Source organism: Diaphorina citri, unplaced genomic scaffold, assembly GCF_000475195.1.
Source record: "Diaphorina citri unplaced genomic scaffold, Diaci psyllid genome assembly version 1.1 scaffold177, whole genome shotgun sequence".
In the NCBI taxonomy this organism is placed as follows: Eukaryota; Metazoa; Arthropoda; class Insecta; order Hemiptera; family Psyllidae; genus Diaphorina; species Diaphorina citri.
The window spans coordinates 187,011-210,581 of NW_007377614.1; the positions used below are offsets into that span (position 1 = coordinate 187,011).

Consider the following 23,571-nt stretch of genomic DNA (forward strand, 5'->3'; position numbering starts at 1 on the left):
TTGTTTTTTTTTTTTTTTTTTTTTTTTTTTTTGCTTTTTTGCAATTTCTACCCACGCCACGTATGTAGGTATTTGTGGTGCTTCCCCCCATTTAGAGTGAATGTAGAGGAAGTGTTGTGATGTTGCTCAAAAGGTCCTGGGAAACATTGAGTGTACAATTTAAGTTGATCGAAGTCGTTCAACATTGACTGGACTTCATATTAAAAAAAAAGATGAGTGTTTCACCGCCATTTTTGTTTCGTAGCAATGAAACAACTGCTACATTAGACGCGTGTGGTCTGTGTCGTAGCATGCCCATCCCGTAGTATGCCTCTCATCAGATGGGCATATGTTTTTTAATAAGAATAATGAGGCCTCCACTACCTCGTCCACGCTGTTTATCTCGTACAGCCTCGGAATAAACCATGTTATAGTAGTTCGTTAACACTGGGATAGAAGGCTTGTCTAGTGCCCATGATTCAGTTATACAAATTATATTCCATGATAAAAGCTCATCCAAGTCTTGTTCACATAGATTAGTTAGTTTAGATAATCCATTCGTGTTCCAAAATGCAACTTTTAGGGCACCCTGTATACCAAGGTACCCCGATATCAGTTTTTTTGAGTAGAAAAATCATCCTGGCTTTGAAGGTAAGACACAATACTGGGTTGTGCCAGGTTTCGATTGGGAACAGGATTTGGAATACCTACCCGCTGCATGAGTGTTGAGGTGTGAGTACTAAAATTTTCTTCTGCGTCCTCACCAATTTGCATTAGGCTACTCGCATTGGAACCATTCAAATCAATACTTGAATTATGATGCACTTTTTTGACGGACGATGTTTCACCTGGGGATTCAGAAAGGGCCCGCTTGTTTCTATTATTGGCATTTGAGCTACCTGTTTCTCCTCTTCTATCATATGTAATTAATTTTCCGTATCTTACCACAGCATATTTACCTTCATTTCGCAATTTTCTCATTTCTTCTAACAAAGCTTCACGTGTATCTCGGTCTTGTGGGGGGCAATCTTCCTTGATATGAATAGGTGTACCCTTGAATTTTTTACTATTTTTCAGAATTTCAATTTTACGTCTTTGTGTTGTGAGTCCCAATAAAACGGGTCTGGGTTTCTGCTGAGGCTTTCCCAATCTTCTGCAAAAATCAAGTTCCAAAAGTGAAAAACTATAAATCTGTAGATTTTCATTGATCAATTTAAAGATTACGTTTTCCAATTGGTTTCTATCGCTTTCCTCCGGGATTCCAAAAATAACCAAATTTTTGCGTCTTTTCTCATAGTCCAAATTTTTCAAACTTTTCGAGTGCTGATTAAGTTCCTCTTTGACCAAATCAAAATTGTTTTGAATGCTATCAAGTTTGGTACTGATCGTATTATGATTACCTGTTTGCATAGTCTTAATAGTTTGCATTTCTCTAAATAAAGCTTGGAGAGTATACTCATCTGTTGTATTAGGCATGATGTAGGTACGAGTATGTTAGTGGTTAAATATTATAGGTATGATGTGTAGGTACCCAGCACTAGATTTGGTTAATGTTATGTGAACAAATAACTCTGTTATGAGAAGGGTCGTAAGACTAGTAGTAGCTATGACCTTGGAGTTGTGCTTCTATCAATCAGATAGTAAGTTTAACAGCTTAACATGTTAACTACTTGTGATTCGGATCGTATTGATAGTATTTGGACTCCACCTTCTACGATGCGCAGTGGGTTTTCTATCTCTAATTTAATATTTTTTCCAAGGTTGGTATTCTTCTCAGTCCCCTGGTTTGGTCATGCGCAAATGATTAAACTTTGATTTATTATTTGAATGGTAATTTCTATCGATGCGTAAGTTCTAATCTACAAGGGAATTTAGCCATCTTGAAAACATCGCGTACCTTGGAACCAATTACTTTAAATCGTCACTTACGTGCGTACATACCAGGTACAGACAAATAACCAAACTCAAAATGAAGTTTACACATTAAAATTGAATTAAAACACAAAATATTATTGAAAAAGTACTTAAAACCAATAAAAAAGATTTAATTTTGAAGAGCAAAAAAACAACGGTCGTCACTTAATAAGAGCAGTGCTGCCAACCCCCGTGCCCCTAATATTATTCGAATCATTAGTATAGGGAGGCAAATGGTTTCCTCAAATTAATCCCAAAGGGAAAAGTACAAAAAAGAGTGTGCCTATAAAGACATGTGATGTGTTCCAAAACACTCTACCTCCTAATTCAACTTCATCTACTTCTTAGAACTTACACGCTATAGATTACGTACTTACCATTGTAAATAGATTAGTAATTAACAACTTTCACTTTTTCGGTCTGAAAATGAACGGATGTCCTATTTAAACGAAAATCCAAAAATTAAAACAAAAATCAAGTTCAAGTTCAACCTCGCCATTCCGGAACTAAAGTGAAAGCTATTTAAAAAGTAAGTAGGTAACTATTTATTTTTAAAAGTAAGTAACAACTATTTATTTTAAAGTAGGTATCTACTTACTTAAGGTAACTCTTTATGTAGGTATAATTGTATAGGTAAGTAACAGTTAGAATCTACCTAGATCTATGTAGATTATTTTAGATGCTTTATATGATTTGCATGAAAAAAGTACCTATTTACCTATCACTCGGAAATAAAAGTTTAATTTGAAGTTTAAACTTTTTTTTTTGTAATGAGTAATGTCGAGGAAAAAAGGTGAACCTCTCACAGTACATCGGGTTAAAAAGAATACTCAGACAACCTAAAGTGACTTAAACTATAGGTAATGAAAATTAACATCACTGTTGTAGCGGTTAGACTGTTAGAGGGACCTGTAACTGCTAAGATTTTATCGTCCCGAAAGGGAACAGAGAAGGATATTATGATGAGATAAAGCCAGCCGTTCCGAAAACAAACCTTGTCTGTTTAAGATAAAATTCGCCCCAGGCGGGGAATCAAACCTGCAAAAAAATCGTATCCACAACTCCAACGTTACCTACCATTCATGGTCAAATAGATCTTTGATCTTCCAAATTCCAAGTCCTTGAACCTCCAAAGTTCTATCCAAACTTTTAAACTCTTCACTCGAAATCACCTTTCTCCTAGTTCACCCAGAAAATACTCGAAATCACTTTTTTTCTAATTCACCCAGTAAGTATTTCTGCAATTTGCAATTTTATTGTTCTCTTTTCAAAACTTCAAATTGTTCCTCCCCAAAATGCACATTAATTTTCGTAATCACGATTCTGTTTAGATAAAAATCCAAGGTAAATACCTCCCACCTCGTTTCTTGAACGTCTAAAACACTTTGTTTTTACTGGTAAACTCGTTTGGAAAAAAGTAGGAAAATCGGGTGAGGAGGGGCAAAAATATTGAGGGTAAGAAGGGGCAAAAAGATCACGAAATGAGGAAGAATGAAATCAAGGGCTCATCCTTGAATTGATAGGTGTCAGAAGTTTTTGTTCACGATAACACAAAATTAGCCCTAACTACAACAATACCTATATAAGTAAGTATTAAATGGAAAAGTTAGGTACATATGCATAGGTATATTTACACTATGTACCGAGGTACTGTAAAAATACCTATTAGAACAGTTTAGATTAACTTACCTACCTGCCAAGACCTACCTACGTACCTACCTATAAAAGCGAAAATTTTTGCAAAATGATGATGATGATTATGATGTTGATAGTTTGCAATGAAGTTTTGACGCCTTGTCAGTTTAGGAAGGATCCTTTGCTTTAAGTTCTGGGTTGTTTGTGTGCGTGCGTAAAAGTTTCTGACCTTTGTGATGATTTCAAGGTCACGGTTAAACTTTATGTTATTGTTCTTCTTCTTCTTTTTTTTCTAAAGGTAACTTGCCTGAAGGTCGTAAATTCGATTCTCTCAGGGTCAACAAAAAAATGTTCTCTGAGGTTTTTAGTTGTTGTTATTGTTACCAAATGTCTGGAATATTGGTTTTGGTTTGCATACAGTTTTTGTTTTGCAGATGATTTTGTATCTACCTATTATGTTTATTATTATTATGTATATAAAGAAGTGGCTATGGACAAGCTGGGTATGAAAAATAGAGAGAGAGAGAGAGAGAGAGAGAGAGAGAGAGAGAGAGAATCTTCCGTATTTTATGCTGTGCAGATTGCATACATAAACATTTTCACGGCATTCATACAAATCTCCTTTTGCTAATTCGAAATTTCGGTTTCCTATTTTTCCTTCGACTTTTTCGAGTTTCGACAGAACATTGGAGTTATGCATAGTTTAGGTTGTAAATGCCTTAATGGGTGTCGAAAGTAAACTTAAAAAAAAAAATATCTATCTATTAGGTACCTAGGTATATTTTTTTTCCATCAAAATCTCTCACTAAAAACCTATCTGTGTTACAATCTACAGTGCGTGGGTTCAAACTTACCTCGTGGCAAAGTTTTGTACGGATCGTAGCTCGTAAACCGATGACAAACACACGGGGAAGAGGGTAGACTTGACGCCATATTGGTTTTTGCCCAAAATGGTTAATTTGTTATGGCTGTATAAATGGCCATTAAAATGGTTCAAAATACTTAGGTACCTATATAGTGGGCAAAAAAATGGGTGGAAAAACACTTAATTAAAATGTTTAGCCATTACAACCAATCGAGAAGAAAACGTTTTACTTTTTTTTAATATAGGTATTTAAGTGTGAATGTATTTAAAATTTTAACTTTTAATTTTAAGTGTTTAATTTTAGTTAAAAATTGTCTTGATTCAATTAAAGTTGTAACTTTTTAAAAAACAATTTTATCAAACATAGAAGATTGAAATTCACCAAAATGAAATTGAGTTTGAGATTAAATAAATCAAAATTACGTAGAGTTGTAGAGTTTATAAATTAACACACTCTTTACACCAACTTGGTTGTTTGATGTCTTTTAAAAAGGAAATTTTCTGAGATTAATAAAATTTCAAATAATTTAATAAAAGATTCACAAAATTATCTCCTATCTTTTAATGCTCTTATTAAAAGTCACGCCCTTTTTAAAATAGGTAAATTTATTCAAAAATAAATGCACTTGTCTGAGGTGAATTTTAATTTTCGAGGTTTCTTCTACTTATTGATCCACTCCCATTCAGATTTTGGTCCTTCGTAGTCCGGACCCAGCTCCTCTCTATCTCTACCTCCATCGTATTCTCTAGGTTTTTGAGGGAACACTGTGCGATGCCGCGAGTGGAGTTGAAGAAGAGCCATGATGATTTGAATCAGGCAAGTCCAGCATAGCAAACTGCTTATCCTTCGTAGTCCGGACCCAGCTCCTCTCTATCTCTGGCTCCATCGTACTCTCTAGGTTCTTGAGGGAACACTGTGCGATGCCGCGAGTGGAGTTGAAGAAGAGCCATGATGATTTGAATCAGGCAAGTCCAGCATAGCAAACTGCTTCCCCCTCCGTACCGGGATTGGGGGAACATTGCGGGAGTATTCGGATGTTGTCGCGTCTTTTGGGTTTTGGGGTTGTTTTTATTTTATTATTTTATTTTCCTTGAATTATGGGACCGTACTTATTAATTTGTGATTAGTTAAATAAAAATTAATTTTATAATGGACTAAATTGTCTCACACTCCTGCATCGATTAGATTTACATATCTGAATCCTATTATTTATCTATCACTGTACATATTTATCTGAATATTAGAAAAGCACTGTGTTTAAGTTTGAAATATGTAATTTAAATTTCAAGACCGTACTTATTAATTTCTTGTGATTAATTAAATAATTAATTTTATATGGGACTAAACTGTCTCACACTCTTGCATCGATTAGATTTACATATCTGATATCCTATTATTTATCTATCACTGTACATATTTATCTGAATATTAGAAAAGCACTGTGTTTAAGTTTGAAATATGTAATTTAAATTTCAAAAGTTTATCTTCAGAGGAAGCCGATAAGGGAGAAAAACCTGCCGAATGGGTTCGTGTAAAGATACACAGGCGTGCTTACTGGATCTTGGCTTGGCGCACTGCCTTGCGCTCAGATCTAACGATATTTGGTTTATTTCGTCCTTTCGTCCTTTTTATTCAAACGGGACAAAAATAATGTCTTGCGCACTGCCTTGCGCTCAGATCTAACGATATTTGGTTTATTTCGTCCTTTCGTCCTTTTTATTCAAACGGGACAAAAATAATGTCTTAGTAAAAATTATGTCTTGGTAACAATTACCTAAAGTCTTGGTAAAAAATGAGTCTTAGTTAGACAACGTGCGTCAAAAGAATAAGCCATTGAAAATTGAAATGTTTCCCGGGCTGAAATCAACTTAATAATTATGACCTGTTTTAAATTAAAAACTAAAAACACGGGCTTTTTAATTACTTTTTACTTCGGTATAAAAATGGCACCTATGGTAATTAGACTACTTACATAGGTAGCTATAAAGATTAGCTAGGTAGAGGTACCATTTCTGGTAGAAAAGAGATTTTTAAAGTTGAAGACCTGTCAAAAACTGATGGACAGGTAGGTATACTGTAGGAACAGAGGTACATACCTATTCTTTGATGAAATAAAATTATAGGTATCATATACCTGTACTTTGGTAGGTAGGTAAAATATGAAGGAAGTAATTACCTATTTAGGTAGAGTAGGTAGTGGGAGCCTACTCACATATCACAAAGCAAGCATACCGTTTGTCGGTAATCACTTAATCAGTGTAATTACAAACATACCTACATAAAAATTTCCTGTGTAGAGTAACTATCTAATAGTACCTACATAGTATATCTACATAGAAAGTTTAGAATTTTCGATGTTATCTATTTATTTATTTTTTTTTTTTTTCAAAGATGAGTGTTTCACCGCCGTTTTTATTTCGTAGCGATGAAACAACTGCTACATTGGACGCTTGTGGTCTGTGATTATTATATCTGCATAGAAAGTTTAGAATTTTCGATGTTATTTATAACACAACAGTTATGATAAATATACATAGTAGGTAATATTAGGTAGGTACCAAAGGTACTGTTTATCAGCCTACTTTTTCACAATATGAAATCTAATTAAAAAGTTGTACGAAAAAGTTGGCATGTAATTACCTAGGTAAGTTTTCAGCAAAATGAGGAAGGTTGGTGAAAAAATCCAGAAGTTTTAGATTTCAGTTTTAGTTCTTTTGCAGATTACCTATGTTAGATTGGATAGGTAATGTTAGTCTAGGCTCAGTTTTAGTTTTTTTGCAAATTACCTATGTTAGATTGGATAGGTAATGTTAGTCTAGGCTATAGGTTAGATCATGAGTATTTTGGATGACTCTGTGTTAGATTTAGATACATGTTAGGTTAGATCGTTTTAAATTTAGCTATGATTAGATTAAGTTAGATTAGATTGGTAGGCATGTTGTCAAGATATTCAAGAAAAATGAAAATTAGGATTAAGGTGACGAGCGCTAAACACAAACAAAGCATGATTTCAATTTTTTTTATTTTTATTATGTTTTCAACAACAAAAACAATTTATTTAATTATGTATTTATTTAGTTTTAGTTGGTAGTTTGAGTTATTTTATATCGGGTTAGTTATTGTTATCAGGAAAGGTTAGTGATACATCTATTTCAGTACTTAAACATTGTATTATATTCAATATTTCACTGTGACTATTACGAATTTTTGTTTGTTTTAGTCAAGATAGTATAAACGTAGTTTTTTTGCACTATGAACATTTTGCAAAAATTTAGCTGTCAAAGTTCAAAAAAAGAACTTTGCGAATTAGAAGTCGAGTAGTTTTTCTTGCCAACCTGTCAGGCAAAAATTTATTGACAGGTTCGAATTAGGTAGGTAGGTACCTATTTTGAACGATCAGGGTGTCAAAATAGGTACATACATTTCCCTTGTTTATTACCTTGGGAAGAGGGGACTGTTCCCTTCTCCCACCCTTCTTTAGTTTATAGTAGAGAATTGTGTACCTACCTACGTCAGGATAGGATAGGTAGAAATAGATAGGTACCTTGCCTACCTAGGTAAGAACTAACTCGATAATTTCGTTATCTTTATCTATTCATCTATACCTAAGCCTCGTTCGATCAAATAAACATAATAATGATGAAAAAAAAAAAAAAAAACTATCCCCTCAATCTTTCTCGAAAGAGGTTTTTAGACCTATAACACAACAGTTATGATAAATATACATAGTAGGTAATATTAGGTAGGTACCAAAGTTACTGTTTATCAGCCTACTTTTTCACAATATGAAATCTAATTAAAAAGTTGTACGAAAAAGTTGGCATGTAATTACCTAGGTAAGTTTTCAGCAAAATGAGGAAGGTTGGTGAAAAAATCCAGAAGTTTTAGATTTCAGTTTTAGTTCTTTTGCAGATTACCTATGTTAGATTGGATAGGTAATGTTAGTCTAGGCTAGGTTAGATCATGAGTATTTTGGATGACTCTGTGTTAGATTTAGATACATGTTAGATTAGATCGTTTTAAATTTAGCTATGATTAGATTAAGTTAGATTAGATTGGTAGGCATGTTGTCAAGATGTTCAAGAAAAATGAAAATTAGGATTAAGGTGACGAGCGCTAAACACAAACAAAGCATGATTTCAATTTTTTTATTTTTATTATGTTTTCAACAACAAAAACAATTTATTTAATTATGTATTTGTTTAGTTTTAGTCGGTAGTTTGAGTTATTTTATATCGGGTTAGTTATTGTTATCAGGAAAGGTTAGTGATACATCTATTTCAGTACTTAAACATTGTATTATATTCAATATTTCACTGTCACTATTACGAATTTTTGTTTGTTTTAGTCAAGATAGTATAACGTAGTTTTTTTGCACTATGAACATTTTGCAAAAATTTAGCTGTCAAAGTTAAAGAAACCTACGAGAGTAAACCTCACTACCCCTGATGACTTGAAACCTCTTGTTGTTTCAATAACTAAAAACGAACTGAAAATACTATGGGATGGAACTGATCCTAACAATAAACTCAAGAAAATCAAACGCGACACATTTTGAGAGCTGGACCGAGCCATTTCACTGAATAGAAGTGTGCCTCTTCTTTCCTGTGGATAAAAACCGGTATTAGGATTAGGTAAAACTTTAAGAAGCGCTTCAATAGGCATCTAGGTAAATATTTGGTTAGTAGGACGGTATTGGGTTAACTTTTTTTATGTATAACCAGAACAGAGTGGGATTTGGGTTAAACTGTTTAACTTTCGATAAATTCTAAAGTTCAATATAACTTTTTATTATTATGATTTTATGACTATTTTAGAGCTTACCATAATTTTATTTTCCGAATCCACAAGTTCTTCTTCGCCATTGTCTTCCAAGGACATTTCTTTTTGGACGCAAACTATACGATTTATCAAATTGCCATGGTTACAGCGTGATCAGTAGGTAAGTAATAGAAAGTAGAATCTAATACCTATACCACAAAAGGAAAATTTCAAGGACTTCTAATCAAAAACACAACTATTCTAAAGGTTTAGAAGGAAATTAAATACTTGAAGCTCTACTACACCAAGGAAAGAACAAAACAAAAGGTAAAATAAGCAGTTGGTACGTATACAAAATAAGCAAAAGCAGACAAAAGTTTCATTATTATTAACAAAACAAAACAAACGAAACAAAAGTTTCACTCAAAAAAGCACATGGAAACATGAACTTCCTCTCAAGAAATATCATGCCGAAATGAAAATAGAAAGTGAAACAACTACCTATTCAAAATAATTTGTTGGAAGCTAAAAAAAGAAAATAAATAAACAAAAGGGAAAAAAACTAGCACCTCCTGATGTCAGACACTATTAATGTTTTGAAATGAAGGGTAAAAAAGCTTTTGAATTTGGGGGAAAAACGAAACAAAGGTAAAATACAAAGAGGGCAGGTGTAGGAATGTAAAATAATAGATAATAATCTGAAATACCTTACCTACCTACGGGGAAAAAAAAAGGTTACCTAGGTATGGAAAAGAAATCTGTGAGTAATAATAAAATTTAAAAAAAAAAAAAAAATGGAAAAACAAAGGTTAGGTAGGTATAATAATGTAAGGAAAAAAAAGAAAAGCTGTGAGAAATAATTTTAAAAAAAATTTCAGCGTACCTAAGGTACCTACTACCTACCTATTAGATCTCTAAAACCGATTTACCTACATATAGGTACCTACCTACATATAGGTACCTAGGTACCTTTCAGAATCCTCGATAGGTACCTACCTAGGTAGTAGGTATCTAATTTTCCTATCAAAGTTTTGTGATATGGTAATAGGGGCGTATTATAGGTACTATTAGATTTGTTCGATAGAGAGGTAAAAGGTAAGGCCAGCCATACACTATCAGATAGATCTGACAGGTACACCTGATCAGGTATGCCTGACACCTGATGAGCACACACACTATCTGCAGGTAGACCTGACAGGTACGGCTGAAAAGGTCCGTCCGTCAGGTACACCTGTTATCTGATGAGCACACACACTATCAGGTAGACCTCATCAGGTGTAGGTACCTGTCGTCAGGTTTGATAGTGAGTGGCCGGCCTAAGGGTAGGTTAAAAGAACGTGATGCATAGGTGTTGCAAAAACGCTATTTTCTATTTCTGTGAATGAGGAGTTAATGTTTGTGTTAGATCTCGCGATACAGGGTATGTTGGTAGTCCAATATCGTCCCGGTATTAAAGAGGGAAGATGGACAAGATAATAATAATATTAATAGTGCTTATTTATACTGCTCGCATAGAACTGAAAAGTCCCTTTACTCCAGCAGTAGGCTACTACTATTATTGTGGTCAAATTCTTGCCATTTTAATCATCAAAATTTCATCTACATGATGCCGTTTATTTCATTCCTTAATTCCCAGCCGTTTCTGAGATATAAGCCTGGTTCGCAAATCACGAACCACCCTGTAGATAGGTAATAGTCACCTGTACCTAACATAGGGAGGAGAAGAGGAAGGAAGAGAAAGAGGAAGGTAGGGGAAGTAGGTACCTATAGAAGGATAGAAGGAGAAAATCAAAAGAAGAGAAGGAAGGTGGAAGAGGAGAGAAGAAGAAAGTCAGGGGAAAAAGAAAACGACGGTTAGAGTAAAAAAATAAGAATGGAATTTTAATTGTGTTAAGCATAAATGCTTGTCACAAATGTCGTTCCCTGCTTAATGCACTACGCTAAGTTTTATGACTTGACTTGGACTCGAACCACCAACCTCCAGATCCGAAGTCCACCACGCTAACCACTACACCACTGAGGTTGTTAAGAATGGAGAAGAAAGAAAGACCGAGTAAATAAGAGGTTTAGAGAGGGAAGAGGGAAGAAGAATGGGAAGGAAGAGAAAGGATGAAGAGGAGGCAGAAGAATGTGAAAGAAACGTGAAGAAATAGGAGAGAAGGGAGAAGTAAGTGAAGGAGGAGGAGGAGGAGGAGAAGAAGAAGAAGAAGAAGACAAGGGAAAAAAAAGAGAATTGTTTAGAAGTACAAAGAGATGGAATATCAGCTGACTAGTGAACTTAGAATTAAAATTGATCGAAAAGAGAGTTTTAACAGTAGGTATGAAGGCAAGGGAAAAGGAGAGAGAGAGAGAGAGAGAGAGAGAGAGAGAGAGAGAGAGAGAGAGAGAGAGAGAGAGAGAGAGAGAGAGAGGCAGGTACAAAGATAGGAGAAAGCCAGCCGTTCCTAGAACGAACCTTTTGTTTTCTTCTTTTAGAAAGAGAGAACTGTAACAACGGAGGTCTTATCGTCTCGAAAAAGAGGGAAGAAGAATAGGACAGGTGAAAGCTGCCCGTTCCGAGAACGAACACTATCCGTTTAGAATCAAGTTCGCCCCGGGTGGGAATCGAACTCGCGACCTACCGCTGACAAGGCAGACGCACTTCCAAGCTAACCAGGCTGGCGATTTCTTTGATCCAGTAGAGAGGTGTTGAATTTTGATTTGCTAATGGCTACAATTAAGATCTTGAACAAGATAATAAAATTACTTAATTACACATAATAGTTGCATATTTTTCATTTCTGGTGTTATCTTTTTAATTGCAGGCCAAATGCCTGTTAGAATAGCGTGCGAACTTTTCTATTCTGATAAGCAGAGATTTATGGGGCCTCAGGCAGATTAGGTAAGTATCTATCTATCTATCTATCTACAAATCTACATATCTATTTGAGAAAGACACGATTTGTCTCAATTTTCGGTGGAATATTCGTCTCAGTAAAAAAAAAAGTATCGTCTCAATTTCCATTGGAATATTTGTCTCAGTAAAGGTATTGGACGATTCGTCTCAATTTTCGGTGGAATAGGTATTCGTCTCAGTGAAAAGTTATAGCACGATTCGTCTACTGAATTTTTCCGAATCGTGTACCCAAAAAGGTCATACCAGGTAAAATTAAACAAATACCTGATTGCTTTGGCAAGTTTTGAACCCGTAGATACCTATTAGAGTTAAAATTGGAAGGCGTGTTAGGATATGTACTTTGATAGAAATGAGGAGGAGGAGGAGGAGGAGGAGGAGGAGGAAAAGAAAAAGGAGATGTAAAAGAAGAAGGAGGAGGAGAAGAAGGAACAGAAAAAAAGAAGGAGGAAGAGGAGGAGAAGGAGGAGGGGGAGAAGAAGGAAGAGGAGGAGGAGGAGAAGGAGGAAGAGGAGGAGGAGGAAGAGGAGGAGAAGGAGGAGGAGAAGAAGGAGGAGGGGGAGAAGAAGGAATAGGAGGAGAAGGAGGAAGAGGAGGAGAAGGAGGAGGAGAAGAAGGAGGAGGGGGAGAAGAAGGAAGAGGAGGAGGAGAAGGAGGAGGAGGGGGAGAAGAAGGAAGAGGAGGAGGAGAAGAAGGAGGAGGGGGAGAAGAAGGAAGAGGAGGAGGAGAAGGAGGAGGAGAAGGAGGAGGGGGAGAAGAAGGAAGAGGAGGAGGAGAAGAAGGAGGAGGGGGAGAAGAAAGAGGAGAAGGAGGAGGGGGAGAAGAAGGAAGAGGAGGAGGAGGAGACATAGGGAATAATTCACACCCCTTCCTGATGAAATGATCCAATAACACGCATACCCAAAATCTAACAACTCCCCCTCCCCCTCCTTCTTTCTATCTCCATCTTTGTGGTACCTAACTATCTCTCTCTCTCTCTGTCGTATACCTAAACATTTCTTTTCCAACTAACCCTATAACTACAAGGTCCGAAGATGTTTCAATTTCAAACATATTTCAATTTCAAACATAGGTAGATTGAAAATAATTAATATAATAAAATACATAATAATATCTAATAATAAAATAAATAAAACAAGTCCCAAAACCAAAGAAATCTGAAGAAACCATTTTCTGACGAAAAAAAAAAAAAAAAAAAAAAAAAAAAAAAAAATTATGTAATGAAATTCTTTCTTATTCAGGTTGAATTCTTGTTTAATTAATACCTACGTAAAATAAAATGATGAGATATTGAATTTGTTTCCGAATCTCTTTACACAGATTCGTTTGTATTTGTACAACGTAACGTAAGGGACAGACAAGTAGAAAAATAGAAAACATAAAAAACACAAATTCTGAACATTTAAATACACAGATTACGTAGGTAGTTACGATTTTTTTTCTTTTTGAAAAGGTTTGATAGAGGGAACTGTGACAAAGGTCTTATCGTTCCGAAATCAAAGAGGAAGACAGGACAGAAGAAAGTCAGCCGTTCCGAGAACGAACCTTATCTGTTCAGTATAAAGTTTGTCCCGGGCGGGAATTGAACCCGCGACCAACTCTTAAAGACTAACTAGACCGGCTCGGCTGTTGAAATACATATTTGCATTCGATAAGATGGGTGCTAATTTTTTGTCGACTTTGGAAATCGAACTCACCCTCCTGTTTACCAGGCGCGCGTTTTGACCACTACGCCGTTGAGGCAGGTTAGGAAGCGCTTTACATTACCACTGGGCTGACCGTGCTTAACTCTTAAAGCTCCCTTATCGTCAAAATCTCAAATAGATCAGTTGCGCTTACTTGGGTGATGTTTCAAAGTCATATGCCTCATTTACATTCAGCTCACTTCTGTGGCAATGAGCAGGAAAGTGGGCATGACGAGAATGTAAACACCTCACTCGCCTCGCCACTTCTACTGCCACTGCTCCTGCCCTGTGCTCCCCTTATTGTCGGTTTTCTTTGAGAGCTGGACCGAGCCATTTCACTGAATAGAAGTTTGCCTCTTCTTTCCTGAGGATAAAAGCCAGTTTTAGGATTAGGTAAAACTTTAAGAAGCGCTTCATTAGGCATCTAGGTAAATATTTGGTTAGTAGGTACCTATTGGGTTAACTTTTTTCATGTATAATCAGAACAGAGTGGGATTTGGGTTAAACTGTTCAACATTTGATAAATTCTAAAGTTCGATATAACTTTTTATTATTATGATTTTATGAGTATTTTAGAGCTTACCATAATTTTATTTTCCGAATCCACAAGTTCTTCTTCGCCATTGTCTTCCAAGGACATTTCTTTTTGGACGCAAGTAATACACGACTTATCAGATTGCCATGGTTACAGCGATATTATCAGTAGGTAGTTATGATTACATCTGAATAAAAGTTAATAGTGATAATGTTGGAGAAGAAAAAATACTTTGGTAATTTTTTACTACAGAATCTAATACTTATGCCACCAAAGGGAAATTTCAAGGATTTCTAATCAAAAACACAAAAAATTAAATGTTTAGAAGGAAATTAAATAGATGAAGATCTTCTACATATTCTACATCAAGGAAAGAACATGAAAACAAAAAAAAAGCATAAGCAAAAGCTTAAAAACAAAAGTTTCACCAAAAAAGCACATGGAAACATGAACTTCCTCTCAAGAAATATCATGCCGAAATGAAAATAGAAAGTGAAACAACTACCTATTCAAAATAATTTGTTGGAAGCTAAAAAAAGAAAATAAATAAACAAAAGGGAAAAAAACTAGCACCTCCTGATGTCAGACACTATTAATGTTTTGAAATGAAGGGTAAAAAAGCTTTTGAATTTGGGGGAAAAACGAAACAAAGGTAAAATACAAAGAGGGCAGGTGTAGGAATGTAAAATAATAGATAATAATCTGAAATACCTTACCTACCTACGGGGAAAAAAAAAGGTTACCTAGGTATGGAAAAGAAATCTGTGAGTAATAATAAAATTTAAAAAAAAAAAAAAAATGGAAAAACAAAGGTTAGGTAGGTATAATAATGTAAGGAAAAAAAAGAAAAGCTGTGAGAAATAATTTTAAAAAAAATTTCAGCGTACCTAAGGTACCTACTACCTACCTATTAGATCTCTAAAACCGATTTACCTACATATAGGTACCTACCTACATATAGGTACCTAGGTACCTTTCAGAATCCTCGATAGGTACCTACCTAGGTAGTAGGTATCTAATTTTCCTATCAAAGTTTTGTGATATGGTAATAGGGGCGTATTATAGGTACTATTAGATTTGTTAGATAGAGAGGTAAAAGGTAAGGCCAGCCACTCACTATCAGATAGATCTGACAGGTACACCTGATCAGGTATGCCTGACACCTGATGAGCACACACACTATCTGCAGGTAGACCTGACAGTTCGCTTTCTACTGCCTTCTTACCTCTTCCATTGCCTCCTCTTTCGTTTCTAATTGGAATATCGCTTTCCATGTCTTCATCATTATCAGTTTTTTCTTCATTATCAGTTTCTTCATCATTATCACTTTCTTCCTCATTTTCTTCTTCGCTTTCAATTATTTTTCTGCTTCTGGCGTTGGTTTTTACTCAGTTTCTTCATCGTTATCAGTTTTTTCATCATTATCAGTTTCTTCATCATTATCACTTTCTTCCTCATTTTCTTCTTCGCTTTCAATTATTTTTCTGCTTCTGGCGTTGGTTTTTACCTGATTCTCTTCGTTTCCTTTATCACTCTTTTCATTATCCTCAATTTTCTTTCCATTTTCTTTAACGCGATTCTCTTTGTCCTCATTTTTGCCTTCTTGGGACGGTTTGGCTTTCTTTGCCTCAGGTTCATCCTGACCTTCACCGTTCCTTTGGGACGACTTGTCCCCATCTGTGGACTTTCGCTTTCTATGGGCCCGAGCGGGAACGTCCTCAAATGTGGACTCCATCTCTTCATCAACATCTCCTTCAGTGTCCACATTTGGGCCACCGTCCTCAATTGTGGCCGCTTTCTCGTTTTGTCTATTATCTTTGTTGGACGAATCTTTGACGTTTGAAGACTTGGCATCTTGAGGTTTGGTGGTCTCTTGAGAAGGTTTCTCCGAATTTTGGCCTGCTTTTTCCCTATTTTTAGACAATTTTTCCTTTTCGTTCGACGGTATTTCGTCATCTTTAGCAATCGATTCTCTTCGTTTCCTTTATCACTCTTTTCTTTATCCTCAATTTTCTTTCCATTTTCTTTAACGCGATTCTCTTTGTCCTCATTTTTGCCTTCTTGGGACGGTTTGGCTTTCTTTGCCTCAGGTTCATTCTGACCTTCACCGTTCCTTTGGGACAGCTTGTCCCCATCTGTGGACTTTCGCTTTCTATTGGCCCGAGCGGGAACGTCCTCAAATGTGGACTCCATCTCTTCATCGACATCTCCTTCAGTGTCCACATTTGGTTCACTACCCGGTTTGTCCACATTTGGGCCACCGTCCTCAATTGTGGCCGCTTTCTCGTTTTGTCTATTATCTTTGTTGGACGAATCTTTGACGTTTGAAGACTTGGCATCTTGAGGTTTGGTGGTCTCTTGAGAAGGTTTCTCCGAATTTTGGCCTGCTTTTTCCCTATTTTTAGACAATTTTTCCTTTTCGTTCGACGGTATTTCGTCATCTTTAGCAATTTTTTCGCCCCCTTCCAAAGGTTTATCGCCATCTCTTGAAGGTATTTCGTCATCTTTCGTAGGCTTCTCACCGTCCTGGGTCATTTTCCCGTCGCGGCCCTTCTCCTGCGGCTCTTTTACCGCAAGCGGCTGCACCGGCACTAGTTCGGGACGCACGTACGGCTTATAGTGCGGATTAAGCACGTCTAGCACTTTAGGATCGATGGCTTTAGCGTTGGATTTGTTGAGGACCTTGTAAATACCGATGATGCGGTCTGCCAGATCGAAACACTCCGGCCTCAGGGAGATGATGATGAACTGGGCGTTCACTGTGCGTTCCTGGAACAGGGGGGGGGGGATGGTTGAAGAACGTTTGAGTTACAAATTGGATGACAATGTGTTTCTAGCTTGTTTTATTCCTAAGGAAAAGCCAGCTTTTTTCTACATCAATTCTTCTTTCACAAGCACATTTTTAAGGTTTGATAGAGGCAACTGTAATTGCTAAGATCTTATCGTCCCGAAATCGAAGAGGGAAGACAGGATAGGAGAAAGCCAGCCGTTCCGAGAACGAACATTATCCGTTCAGGATAAAATCAGTCCCGGGTGGGGGTATCGAACCCACACCTTAGCGCTTACAAGGCAGACGCACTACCAACCAAGCTAACTAGGCTGGCTGAAAGCTGGTTTAGCTGGGAAGATCAGTTCAATAGTAGTAATAGTAACTAAAAACGGCACACAACGGAAAAAGACCGCCTTAACATAATAGCTTGGAGGGTAGAACTTTCCGCCCAGGGCGAACTTCTTAATCAGATAAGTCTTGGCTGGCTTTCTCCTATCCTGTTCTACCAAATACCAATATCACTCACCTTGATATAGTGTCCAAAAATAGCGACGTTTCTAACATCTAAGGCGGCATCTATTTCATCCAGAAAGTACAAAGGTGACGGCCAATATCACTCACCTTGATATAGTGTCCAATAATAGCGACGTTTCTAACATCCAGGGCGGCGTCTATTTCATCCAGAAAGTACAAAGGTGACGGCCAATATCACTCACCTTGATATAGTGTCCAATAATAGCGACGTTTCTAACATCCAGGGCGGCATCTATTTCATCCAGAAAGTACAAAGGTGACGGCCAATATCACTCACCTTGATATAGTGTCCAATAATAGCGACGTTTCTAACATCCAGGGCGGCATCTATTTCATCCAGAAAGTACAAAGGTGACGGCCAATATCACTCACCTTGATATAGTGTCCAATAATAGCGACGTTTCTAACATCCAGGGCGGCGTCTGTTTCATCCAGAAAGTACAAAGGTGACGGCCAATATCACTCAACTTGATATAGTGTCCAATAATAGCGACGTTTCTAACATCCAGGGCGGCATCTATTTCATCCAGAAAGTACAAAGGTGACGGCTTATAATAGTGAAGGGCAAACACTAGGGCCAGAGAGGCTATGGTTTTCTCTCCACCGGACAGATTGCTGATGTACTTCCAGGATTTCATTGGAGGACGAATCCTGAAGGAGAAGAATAGGGGGATAAAGTTAAAACCGGTTTTATGGTTAACAAAAAGTTGAATTTCTTAGTCAAATAAATAGTCGAACCTGTCTAATTGGGACGGTCTGCATAATTTATGGGAGACCATCCAGGTTTCCAAAAAAATATATATATATATAATAATTTAATAATAAATAAAGCAGGTAGGTATCTAGAGCATGGATTTGAAGACATCATTGAGCAGAAAAGAACCATTCATAAAGGAAATTGCCTTATGGATGGTTCTTTTCTGCTAAATGCTATCAAGTTAGTTTGGAGGGTAAAGCGACTTCCTCCTGAGCGCTAGGTTCAATTCCCGGTCCGGGAAAAACTTTATACTCACGCATAATTGATTCCCTGTGAGAACGGATTCAGATTATCATCGAGACTCATATCGGCGGACCCGTATGTCGTAAGGAGCTGATACGTTTCTTTCACCTTGTCCGCAATTAGCTGGAATGCCGCATTGAACTCGTGCGTGCGTCGCTTCTGCGTGTCCATGATGCCCTTGCGGTATTTGTTACGCTCCTGAGTCGTGGCGTGCAGTTCTGTGACGCGCCGCATGTATAATTCGTACTGGGGGGGAAAAAGGTTTGGATATTAGTCTAAAAATGCTTGACAAAACTAGTAATACAAGGAAATTAGCTACTTAACAACACGAAAAAGAAATATTTTATTGCATGAAGATCCGTGGCCGATGGGTATCACACAAGGATTGCACGCCGAAGGACCCGGGTTCGATTCCCGGCGGGGTCGGAGTTTTTTCGACTGTGAGTTTGGAGTTCGGGGTGTACAATTGAGTAGCTACCTACCAGTGGCGGCATTACCAGTGTAAAAAGATTATTGAAATATGGAAATTAATTGCAAAGGAGCTCTGCTTTGACACGAATAAATTCACTTTAACACAACAGGTTTAGATACTAATCAAGAAATTCTTGATTAAACTAGAGAAAAAAACATGTTTTTTTTTTTTAGTTTTTAAACATCATCTCAGTGGATCGAATTTGTTCTTTAAATTTTAAACTCGAGAGAGAAAAAGAAATCATCTCACCTTCTCCTTATAAGTCTGTACGACCGTCAAATTGGGCACCTCTTCAGGGAACTGTGCCCGGATAGATTCCAACTCCTTCCTCAACTCCTCTTCAGTCTTCTGGGCCAATTCCTCTGGAGTGAATGAACGGAGAGGGTCGGACTGGCTGGTTTTGAGTTCGATAAACCCGTCCACTAGGGTGATTTCCAGTAATTCGTGCAGTGAAGAGTTGTTGATCTGTAAAAAAAAAAAAAAAAAAAAAAAAAAAAAAAAAAAAACATAAACGAAACTCAAAATGTTGGTCGCGAGCGGAACATTTCTCTCCCGCAGACTCTGCACTCTGTGTATTTCTTATGGAGATTTTAGCGATCGAAAATTGATATCTCAGGATCGGTTTAGATTTTCGCAAAATTCTTTCTTATTGCACACCTAGACCATAAAAGGAATATTCCTACCAAATTTCAGCTTTCTAAGTGTTGTGGTTCTGGAGATAGAGCGATCAGTGTGTGAAATATGAAATGTAAATGAGTGTATGGATCTTGATTTTATAATATAAGATTCTATTCTATTCCATTCTACTCACCTTTTTCTCTAGTTTGCTGACAAGTGCCTGAATACCTTCCATTTCTTTCCTTGCTTCATTCAACTCCTTTGTAGCATTCTTAATCTTCGTCTGCACGTGTTCCAGCTCTTCGTTGTTCGAATCAAAGGACTTCTTCAGGGTGGCATATTGTTTCTGGATCTCTTTCAGTTCAGTCCGGTAGGCGGCCAGAGCGGTTTCGTTGGTGGTAAGTTCTTCCTGCAGGTTGGCCAGTTTGGTGCGGACGGACTCCAGTTTGGTTTCGGTGTCCGCGATTTCTTCGCGCAGGTTGTTGATTTTGTCTGGGGAAGGAATGGTGATGGGGTTGGATTAGTTAGATTTTTTTTTTTTTTTTTTTTTTATTTATCCACTCGGTCCGGTAGGTGGCCAGAGCGGTTTCGTTGGTGGTAAGTTCTTCCTGCAGGTTGGTCAGTTTGGTGCGGACGGACTCCAGTTTGGTTTCGGTGTCCGCGATTTCCTCGCGAAGGTTGCTGATTTTGTCTGGGGAAGGAATGGTGATGGGGTTGGATTAGTTTGATTTTTTTTTTTACTTAGCTACCAAAAATCAGTTTTTCTTCAAGACATATTCCTAAAGGATTTCTTGCCTCGGTGGCCTAGTGGTTAACACGATCCCTTGGTAAACAGGAGGGCGTGGGTTCAATCCCAGCCGAGGCATGGAATTTTATCCTCATTTATTTGAGAAGTTGACCACATATTAATGGAGCTCTAAGGGTTAGGTGGTAGAGAACGCCTCCGACGTTAACCTCACCTAGTGGTTACCTTCCACTCGAGAGTCTATTATTATTCTTGGAGGAATTCCTGAACTGAGCCCCTGGAGGCCTGGACACAAGGCATACTTATTTTTAGTTTTTTTTTTAACCAATCCGGACACATAATGCATAAAATAAAATTATATTACCACATATTTGTCCTTTTATGTGTAGAAAGTAGAAAGAAATAAGAAGCCGTTCCAATATTTTTTCCCTAAATATCATTATACTAAATAAAGTCTGGTCATTTTTTTTTTTTTTTTTTTTATTTATTTATTTTTTTTTTAAAAGGTTTGAAAAAGGGAACTGTAAACGCTTGGGTCTTATCCCTCTGAGTTTCACAATTCACTGGACCGGTAGTTAACAGATTAATGCCCGATCTTACCACTTAATATTTAACACAGCGTCAAAGGTTTTCTTTGACGTCATTTTATTTATTTATTTTTTTTTTAAAGAGGTTTGACAGAGGGAACTGTAACTGCTATGGTCTTATCGTCCCGAAATCGAAGAGAGAAGGAAGACAGGATAGGAGAAAGCCAGTTATTTCATGGTTCGTTTAAGGATAATCTTCTGACTTAAATAAAGTCTGGTCAAATTTTATTTCATGGTTTGTTTGAGGATAATCTTCTGACTTACCTGCGGACTTATTCACATCTCTATCATTCGCATTAATGCCGGCGTGCAGTTTATTAATCCTCGTCTTCGTCTTATCCAGTTTGCTCGTCAGTTCACCAATCTCCGTGTTCAGGGCGGCCGTTTTGCCGCCACGGTCTGGTCAAATTTTATTTCATGGTGTGTTTAAGGATAATCTTGTGACTTACCTGTGGACTTATTCACATCTCTATCATTCGCATTAATGCCGGCATGCAGTTTATTAATCCTCGTCTTCGTCTTATCCAGTTTGCTCGTCAGTTCACCAATCTCCGTGTTCAGGGCGGCCGTTTTGCCGCCACTAATGGCCATAATATCCTCGTGTACGGCCGCTACCTTGGCCTCCAACTCGGCCACTTTCTGGCCACTCTCGGTCATTTGTTTTTCCAGTGTGGCTACGTTGGCCTCGAGAGAGGAGCGTTTGGCTTCGTCGATGGAGACCTTGCTTAGGGTGACCTTCTGGGAGGCGATCTGTTTGGTCAGCTCTGGGGCTTGCTCTGAGAGGGACTGGCGGGGGAGAAGGAGAAAATGAGGCAGATATTAGTGATTCATTATTTATCAAAAGTTGAAGGCAAGTATTGAGATAGTTAAGATTTTATTTACCTCTGCTATAGTTAAGTCGTATTTTCCTTCCGAAATTTTCCCCTCTTCCAAAGTTCGTTTCCTCTCTTTTGGTGTGATAGCACCTGTACTAAGCCATAGGAAAAAGAGGGGAAACAAGCTTCAGAAGAGGGGAAATTCAGAAAGGAAAATACGATATATATTAGCCAAGTTACAACTGAAATTACTTTTTTTACGAAGGTACGATTTTCAGGAGGTTCTCTTTTTTTTAAATTTTGTGAGTAAACATTTTGCGACACTAACTCGAAAGTCAAGCTAGTAAGCAGAGGAAGTAGACACTATACTCTCGTGGTAAGGAGATTTTGGTGATAAGACCAAAACTACAACAGAGCCATGGATTGCCCACTTCCCGAACTATAGGAGAAACACTTGTTTACACGTGGACCCGAGAGGTTTTTTCGATTTTCTAAATAATATTTCAATAATTTCACGTAAATTTGAATTTCTAAATCATAATAATCCGTGATCCAATTCTAAAATTATCTCAAAAAAGAAAAATCTTGCACTAAGTAAAAAAAAAAGAAGCTTTTGTGGAAAATTGTAGATATCGTTTCTTTGTACACAAAATTAATTGTAGTTTAATTTATCATTAAGTCTTTTCTCGATTTTCTAAAATAATATTTCAATAATTTCACGTAAATTCGAATTTCTAAATCATAATAATCCGTGATCCAATTCTAAATTATCTCAAAAAAGAAAAATCTTGCACTAAGTAAAAAAAAGAAGCTTTTGTGGAAAATTGTAGATATCGTTTCTTTGTATACAAAATTAATTGTAGTTTAATTTATCATTAAGTTATTTAAGTATTTTTGTAGGTAGATATTAACGATATAAAATAAACAATGTCAAACTAAATTCAATAAAAAGTGGTACTTAGTTTCTTTCCTAAAAAAAGAAAGGAGAAACTCAAAGATTACAGCAGCAAAAAAGAATTTCCTTTAATTTCTGAAGTAAAATTCGGTCCAGTTGATAACAAAAGCAAGTGGACGATAAAAACATGACGTGTGTCGAAATCAAGATCGTCAAGTAAGGGGGGGCGAAAGTTTAGGGTCGTGCGGGTGTTGCCAAGTTTCGAATGGAAAGCTATGGGCTCAGTGTTCTTCTAGTGTTGTGTTTAGTTACGAGGATAGCCGACCTCAAATCTCCGACAAGTTCCGAAGATGGCGAATCTTTGGCAGGTAAGTTGTGGACTTTGGTACCACACCAAAAAGGTGTGGAATTTGGCACCATAAATGATTCAATAAGCTAAAGCTGTGTCCACTTGTCGTACACTGCCTCGACGACATAGATTCACCTCGTCGATCGACGGCTGTCGATTATGGGTGGACACAGCTAAAGAATACCCGTAAAGACATACCAAATTTCAGCGCTCTACGACAAACTGTTCTCGAGATATATTGCTCACCCTGTACAGACTACAGACAATGGACGGGTTAAAATCTACTTTTTTGGACTCAGGGGACCCGAAGGCCAGCCACTCACTATCAGGTAGACCTGACAGGCGGATCTTTTCAGCCCTACCTGCCAGGTCTAACCTAATATTCAGTGGCTGGCCTAAAAGAGATACTTTCTCGTGTCCCGATTTTGAAAGTTGAAGCGATTAAAAACTTTCGCGAGTTTTCTCGGAAGTGAAGAAAAGGCTTGGAAAATTCGCTGATAAGAGAATTCTTTCCCTTA

The 23,571-nt window shown here is 37.2% G+C and overlaps 2 protein-coding genes across 2 annotated transcripts; both read right to left on the bottom strand.

Annotated features, from left to right (window-relative positions):
- Positions 1–357: 357 nt before the first annotated feature.
- On the bottom strand, positions 358–1,973 carry LOC113465885. Its single transcript, XM_026820815.1, has 2 exons — positions 939–1,973; positions 358–827 (listed from the first exon to the last, which is right to left on the bottom strand). The coding sequence occupies exons 1-2, from the start codon at positions 1,453–1,455 to the stop codon at positions 592–594; spliced, it is 753 nt and encodes a 250-aa protein (XP_026676616.1). The 5' UTR covers positions 1,456–1,973; the 3' UTR covers positions 358–591.
- An 11,956-nt stretch (positions 1,974–13,929) lies between these two features.
- LOC103505483 (structural maintenance of chromosomes protein 4) lies at positions 13,930–23,124 on the bottom strand. The gene is made up of 11 exons (XM_026820814.1): positions 23,017–23,124; positions 21,444–21,780; positions 19,856–20,154; positions 19,294–19,509; positions 18,586–18,818; positions 18,076–18,223; positions 17,945–17,980; positions 16,260–17,037; positions 15,656–16,224; positions 15,456–15,554; positions 13,930–14,097 (listed from the first exon to the last, which is right to left on the bottom strand). Exons 1-11 carry the CDS (start codon positions 23,122–23,124, stop codon positions 13,930–13,932), a joined length of 2,991 nt encoding a protein of 996 aa, XP_026676615.1.
- Between the last annotated feature and the right edge of the window lie 447 nt (positions 23,125–23,571).